The sequence below is a fragment of the Narcine bancroftii genome, chromosome 1, assembly GCF_036971445.1.
Source record: "Narcine bancroftii isolate sNarBan1 chromosome 1, sNarBan1.hap1, whole genome shotgun sequence".
NCBI lineage: Eukaryota > Metazoa > Chordata > Chondrichthyes > Torpediniformes > Narcinidae > Narcine > Narcine bancroftii.
Genome location: NC_091469.1, coordinates 206,505,748 through 206,513,464, shown reverse-complemented (window position 1 = coordinate 206,513,464; position 7,717 = coordinate 206,505,748). Strand labels below are relative to the sequence as shown.

Genomic DNA, 7,717 nt, shown 5'->3' with positions numbered 1-7,717 from the left:
AGACATTACCTCGCTGGGAGGCGCTTTACACTGTTGACTGATCAACGCGCGGTCTCCTTCATGTTCAGCAACACCCAGCGTGGTAAGATAAAAAACGACAAAATCGCCAGATGGAGAATCGAACTCTCCATCTTTAACTATGACATCCTGTACCGGCCTGGTAAGCTCAACGACCCACCTGACGCGCTCTCCAGGGGGACGTGCGCCAGCATACAGATGGACAGACTACAGAAACTCCATGAGGCACTCTGTCATCCAGGGGTCACTCGGTTTGCCCACTTTGTGAAGGCGCGCAACCTACCCTACACAGTCGAGGAGATCCGCTCCATGACACGAGCCTGTTCGGTGTGCGCTGAATGCAAGCCCCACTTCTTCCATCCGGATAACTCCCACGTTATCAAAGCCACCCGCCCCTTCGAGCGTCTTAGCGTAGACTTTAAGGGGCCCCTACCGTCGACCAACCGTAATAACTACATCCTTGCGGCCATCGACGAGTACTCCCGCTTCCCGTTCGTTGTGCCCTGCCTAGACACCACTGCCACCTCAGTGATACAGGCCCTTCACAGTATTTTCGCCATTTTCGGGTACCCCAATTCCATCCACAGTGATAGGGGGTCCTCATTCATGAGCGCAGAGCCGCAACAGTACCTTCTGGAGTGTGGTATCGCTTCATGCAGGACCACCAGCTATAACCCACGTGGTAACGGCCAGGTCGAGAGGGAGAATGCCACCATATGGAGAGCGGTTACACTGGCTCTCCAGTCTAAAGGTCTCCCCACCTCTCACTGGCAGGAGGTTCTCACTAGTGCCTTACACTCCATCCGCTCCCTCCTATGTACCGCAACAAATGCCACCCCCGACGAAAGGATGTTCCTTTTCCCGAGGAAATCCGAATCAGGAACCACTGTACCGGCATGGCTCACCGTCCCTGGCCCCATCCTTTTGCGACGCCACGTCCGGCACTCAAAGAACGACCCTTGGTCGACCGAGTGACTCTACTCCACGCGAACCCGCATTACGCCTACGTTGAGTTCCCAGACGGGCGGGAGGACACTGTTTCGGTGCGGGACCTAGCTCAGGATGCGGTAGACCCAGCAAACCCCCCAATCCTACCTTCCCCAACTCTTTATTCCCCAGGTCCCGTGCCGCAACAGAAGGACCATCATCACCCCAACAACCCGGGCCACCCTGCCAACAACACGACTGGGGAATTGAGCGAAGGAGCGGTCGCACCCGACGAGCACGCTGGCGACACCACTCCAGCGACACCAATCCCGGCACCACGGCAGTCATGCTGGATGTAGTCACCACTGCAGTCCTTAACCTACCCCTTCCTTTCATTCTCTCCCTCGTTTTTTTTGTTTTTTTTTCCAAGGTCAGTTCTCCAAGAAGGGGTGAATGTGATAGTACAGATCTATCACCAATGTATATAGTGTATATAGTTACAGTATCTAGACTGTGCTTACAGCGATTGGCTGAGAGCTTAGCCATGCATACTGTCTGGGCCTTAAAGGGTTGTGTCCCTAGCCAGGTCAGATCATTCCGGACTGGTCACTCACCTGTGAAGAGCTCCTGTCTTTTTCTAATAAAAGCCTTGGTTTGGATCAACAAGTCTTTGATTCTTTCGACGAGCTGTACAATTATATTTCTCATCGTTCCGGAGCATAACTTTTCCCATATTTCATTTTTTATCTTTATGTTTCGATCTTTTTTGAACTTTTGTTTGGGTTTATAGCTTATTTCATCATTTTCTTTCTCTTGCAGCTTGATGTACATGTTCATTATAAATCTTTTAATTATTATTGTGTCTGTAATGACATATTCAAAGCTGCTTCCTTCTGGTAATCTCAGTCTGCTTCCCAATTTGTCCTTTAGGTAGGTTTTCAGTTGTTGGTATGCAAACTCTGTACCGTGAGTTATTCCATATTTGTACTTCATTTGTTCAAATGATAATAAATTATTTCCCAAAAAACAGTTTTCTATTCTTTGAATTCCTTTTCTCTCCCATTCTCTAAAGGAAAGGTTATCTATTATAAAAGGGATTAGCTGATTTTGCATCAATAATAATTTTGGAAGTAAGTAATTTGTTTTTTTTTTCCTTCCTACATGAACCTTCTTCCAAATGTTGAGTAAATGGTGCAGAACTGGTGAACTTCTATATTGCACCAGTTTTTCATCCCCCTTATAAAGTATATGTCCTGGTACCTTCTCCCCTTTTTTATCTAGCTCTATCTTGGTCCAATCTGGTTTTCCCCTTGTTTGATAAAAATCTGATAGGTATCTTAATTGTGCTGCCCTATAATAATTTTTAAAGTTTGGTAGCTGCAAACCACCTTGTTTGTACCATTCTGTTAATTTATCTAGCGCTATCCTCGGTTTCCCCCCTTTCCATAAGAATTTCCTTATTATTCTCTTTAGTTCATTGAAGAATTTCTCTGTTAAGGGGGTGTAGCTTGAAGATCTTGAGGTCAACTGGTATGGATAAGAAAATGCCAGCCCCACTGAGGACCCACCTCTCTGCTGCCACTATGCCTGCATTCACACAGAGCTTGCATACATGCATGTGTATATACACAAATGCACATCTACATACCTAGGCACACATGCCAGTGGATACTAAACATATGAATTAGGAGCAGGCACTAAGCCCATCGATCCTGGCCTGGCATTCAACATGTCCTTAAGTTGGCACTTCCATCTTCCAACACCCCCAAATGTATTGAAAAACCCTGCTTTCACCTAAGGGAGATCATTCCAAAGACTTAGATTCTTTCCTCTCCACTGAAATAAATACTATGGATAAGAGATGTGCTTTTACTATTTATCAGTATTATTTGTCCAAATGATCCACTTTAAGATTATATTCAATTGTTGACATCTTTAAAATGAATATATTTATTTAAAGTGTTTTCTAGTGCTATTAAATGTTCCAGTTTTATTTCAAACATATTATAGTTTTGGAAGGTGTTTATGATGTGATTAATTTCATGAACATTTTTCTATCCAATTCTTTTATTGAACTCAAGTTCAAGTTTATTATCATCTGACTGTACATATACAACCAGATGAAATAGTATTTCTCCAGACCACGGTGCACGCACATACAAAAACAATACATAGCAGTGTATTGTATTGTATAGATAGTAACCACATATATACATAAAGACATAATTGAAAACAGATATAAATATTTTGAAGTTGTTTTCTTGGATACAGGATTAATTGGTTAGTTAAACTCAGAGGCTGTAGGAAGAAGCTTTTTTCCCCAGCCTGGCAGTCTTTTTTTTAAATTTTTTAAAAAATTTCTTGCTCCATATCAATACCAACATCCACAAATGATCATCAGTAATATACATAGTGACATTTCCTCCTTTTTCCCCTCCCCACCCCCCTTCAAAAACCAATAAATAATAAAACACATAAAACAAAAAGCAAAGAAGTCCACCTTTCCATATTTAAATCTATTATGAAAATGTCATTTCACCAGATGGAGGTCTGTGGTCCACATCGTCTAACATTTTTTATTGATGGTTCCCAAATTTGTTCGAATACTGTGCACTTGTATGTAATTTTTTTTCTAGTGGAGTCCACTTGTTCATTTCTCTCTACCACTGTTGTATTTTAAGGCTTGCTTCCATTTTCCAAGTTGTCATAATACACTTAGGGCTCTCATAATAAATCTTTTTGGGGGCTCTGTCTAATTTTAGTCCTAATTTTTTGTCTCTTAAATTATTTAACAGAAAATTTGACAGACCTTACTTCACCGGCTGTTAAAACGTTTGAGGCTGGGACTTGTCGGTCATCGCCCCCACAACAGGCGGCGGCGTCAGGAAGCTGCTTCAAGGTGAGCTCAGTCAGGGTCGGTGCAGACCAAGTCCCCACTGTAGTGGGCCTGGTGCTTGGGTGCAGACCTAGTCCCCACTGTAGTGGGCTTGGTGCTTGGGTGCAGACCTAGTCCCCACTGTAGTGGGCCTGGTGCTTGGGTGCAGACCTAGTCCCCACTGTAGTGGGCCTGGTGCTTGGGTGCAGACCTAGTCCCCACTGTAGTGGGCCTGGTGCTTGGGTGCAGACCTAGTCCCCACTGTAGTGGGCTTGGTGCTTGGGTGCAGACCTAGTCCCCACTGTAGTGGGCTTGGTGCTTGGGTGCAGACCTAGTCCCCACTGTAGTGGGCTTGGTGCTTGGGTGCAGACCTAGTCCCCACTGTAGTGGGCTTGGTGCTTGGGGCAAACTACAAGGTTAAAGCCCTGACCTTGCGTTCTCTCCCTCCCGCTGCTGGCACCCAGCAACTCCCACCACTCTCCTCAAGCTCTCGAACCCTTCCCGTTGGTCCCTGGATCGAATCGCCCCCTCCCCGTTCTCGCCGTGGCAGCTGGAAACTCCTCCTCCTCCTCTCCAAATCGTCACCCATCCCGCCTTTGCCCTTCAGCGCTGACCCCCAACGTCGGGTGGACGATGCCTGCAGACGCAAGTTGTCGTTCCACCATCTGAATTCTGACTTCCAACCCGGAGATATTGTTTTGTTAAAAGGACATTGAATCATGAACCAGTCCATCAGAGGTGCAGGATGTAACTACACGGTGGGACCGCTGGAGAAACAGATCCTCCCCGTCGCCTATTCCCTCATCAGTTTGTTTGGATTGCCGGCCAATTGTAGCATTTTGTGGATGTTCCACACGCGATTCTTGCGAAAAAGCGGCGTCCACATCTACCTGATGAACCTCTCCATGGGAGATCTGGTCATTTGCCTGGTCCTGCCGTTCAGGGTCACTCTGCTGTGCCTGGGAGACAGTTGGACAGAGAGCTCGGGAAGGTGCACGGCCGTCACCTTGATCATTAACTTCTGTTTTTACAGCGCGCTTGCCTGCCGGACCCTGTCTATCTTCTTCATCGGCTTCACTCGCTATGCAGTGATTGTAAAGTTTCACGTCAAGAAGTTCGGTGTCCTGTACAAACCCAGTTTTGCTAAATACGCCTGTGTTGCGCTGTGGATGTTCGGGATTTTAATTGTGACCATTCATTCAGTTAACATGTTAAAATCCACGAGGACGACGGACTCTCCGTGTTACAGAGTCTCGATGGAGGAACAGTTACTACCGAACTTCATTATACTCATTATTGGTTCAATCTCCTTTCTGGTTATTCTGATGGCCCTTGTTGTCTTATATACTTTGGTTGTCGTCTTCTTGTTCCGAATGAGTAAAAATACCAGAGTCCGGCAGAACCGCAACCTTTGCAGGAAGGCGCAGGTGAGGATCTACGTGGCCGTGTTCGCCTGCGTTGTGTGCCAGTTGCCTTACTTCAAGTATCAGCTCGTTTCAACCATTCACCGGATGACGGACAATGAGTGCCGGGTGCTGGTGAAAATGCAGGCGGTCAAACTCCTCCTGCAGTGGCTGGTTTCCTTCAACAGCTGCTTGGGCCCCATCGTGTACATGCTGATTGAGCGATGCTTTGCAATCGGCAACCGCAGCGTGGACGATCAAACCACTGGGAAGGTGTTGGAAATGGAAACCGCGAGTCATACCCAGTAACACCAGGCAGCGCCAGAGCGTCCACCGGGACTCGGAGGGGGTGAGCACCTCTTCAGAACGGAGCTGAACGTCCAGGCACTGGGTCGTTTTCTGCACGGTCGTCTCTGGACGACGCCAATGCTTATCCTCGTGGGCAGATGCCCCAAGAGGCTTGCTTGACTGCAATGGTAAAAATGGAAGTGACCCCCCCCCCACAATGCAAGAGACCATAAAGGATCGACCATGAAATGCTCACGTTTGCTGGTCCCAGCCCAGGGCAGTTCCAGCTGCAGTGACAACTGTAAGCGTTTGCATCAAGTTAACTTGAACCAGTTTGGGGAGACGGCGTTTTGATTTTGGAGCCGTTCCTGATTTGTTTTTAGCCCCCTGTGGGCATCCGAACAGCCGGGTGGTTATGTAAATGTTGCCTGTAACAAGACAAGCTTGGATTCCACCATATCTTTCCTGTACCCTGGGGCCAAGCATATAATATGTGGTTATTTTCTGGTCTGCAAGTCTGGTGGCCAAAGCCAATGGAAGCTGAGAAGGGGGGATTTAATATTGGGGTAACGCGGAAAAGGCGTTGAGCGATTATTTTGTGTCGGCCTTTGCAGTGAAGGAAGGACACGTCTAACATTCCAAAGATTGAGGCCCTCGATTCGATTGCTACCACTAAAGAGATAAAGCTGAGGAAATTAGTAGAGTTAAAGGCCGTTAGTTCCCTTGGTCCCAGGGATTGAAAGAAATAGTGGACTACCCTCGAGGCATTTGTGATAATTTACCAAAATTCTCTGGTCTCTGCTCAAGTTCCAGTGGATTGGAAGACAGCAGATGTCACACCACTGTTTTTTAAAAGGTAGTAGGCAAAGGGCAGGGAACTATAGACCAGTTAGGTTCATGTCTGTAGTTGGGAAAAACCTTGAAGCTGTTATTAAGGAAGAAATAGCAAGACATCAGATAGATATTGGTCCATCAGGCATGGACTCAGCATGGATTCGAGAAGGCCAGATAATGTTTGACAAATTAGCTAGAGGTCATTGAGCATATAACAGACACAGTGGATGGAAGGGAACAAGTAGATGCCGTGTACTTGGATTTCCAGAGAGCTTTTGACAAGGTGCTAAATAAGAGAGTTATCCATAAGATAATGAGGTATGGTTGGGGGTTGTGCATTAGCATGGATCAGTCAGGGGAACACAACCCAGTCCTCATCGAGGCTTCAGCAGGGGAGTGGGTCAAGAACTTCAAATTCCTGGGTGTGTCATCATCTCCCAGGATCTGGCCTGGAGCCTCCACATTGATGCAATCACAAGAAAGGCTATACATTGTGAGGTGTTTGAGGAGATTCAGTATTTCGCTGAAGACTCAGCAAAACTTCTACAGGTGTACCGTGAAGAGCATTCTGGCTGGTTGCATCACTGACTAGTAAAGAGGTGCCAACACTCAGGACAAAAATACTCCAGAAGGTTGTTCACTTGGCCTGTGACATCATGGGCACTAGACTTCATTCCATCGAGGATATCTTACATGAAGCAGTGTCTTAAGAACCCCCACCATCCAGGCTATGCCCTCTTCATTCTGTTACCATTGGGAAAAAGGTACAAGAGCCTAAAGACGAGCATAAGGACAGCTTCTTCCCTACTGCCATCAGCTTCTGAATGATCAATGAACCAAAGACACTGCCTTACTTTGACTTTTGGTGCACAACTATTTATTGTCGTAAGGTGCGCTATGCAAAGGTTTGCACACTGATACTGGTGCAAAACAGCGAATTTGGTAACTTGTTCATGACAATAAATTCTGATTCCAATTCTGGATAAATGATTATTTAACAAATAACAGGAAAAGAGTTAGGATAAATTAGTGTTTCTCTGGTTGGCAATCTGTGGTCGGTGCTAGATCCACCACTATTCATGATGTACATTAACGGTTTGGAAGAGGATAATGAGGGCAGCATTTACAAGTTTACTGATGACACTAAATTGAGTGGAAAAGCAAATCGTGCAGTCTGGCAAAAGAAGTCCAATGCTGGGAAACGTGAGGTCATCCACTTGAGAAGAAAAAAAGTAGATCAGATTATTACTTAAATAGTGAAAGATTGCAGCATGGTGTTGAACAGAGAGATATGGAAATAAGTAAATGTGAATGAATGGCCAAAGGTTGGTTTGCAGGTGCAACAGGTAATCAAGAAGGCAATGAGGCCTTG

General features: G+C 46.0%; 1 protein-coding gene across 1 annotated transcript; it reads left to right on the top strand.

The window, feature by feature from the left end:
* The first annotated feature begins 3,760 nt into the window (after positions 1 to 3,760).
* Positions 3,761 to 7,282, top strand: LOC138747765 (probable G-protein coupled receptor 82). The gene is made up of 2 exons (XM_069907367.1): positions 3,761 to 3,844; positions 4,529 to 7,282. Exon 2 carries the CDS (start codon positions 4,540 to 4,542, stop codon positions 5,530 to 5,532), a length of 993 nt encoding a protein of 330 aa, XP_069763468.1. The 5' UTR covers positions 3,761 to 3,844; positions 4,529 to 4,539; the 3' UTR covers positions 5,533 to 7,282.
* Positions 7,283 to 7,717: the final 435 nt, after the last annotated feature.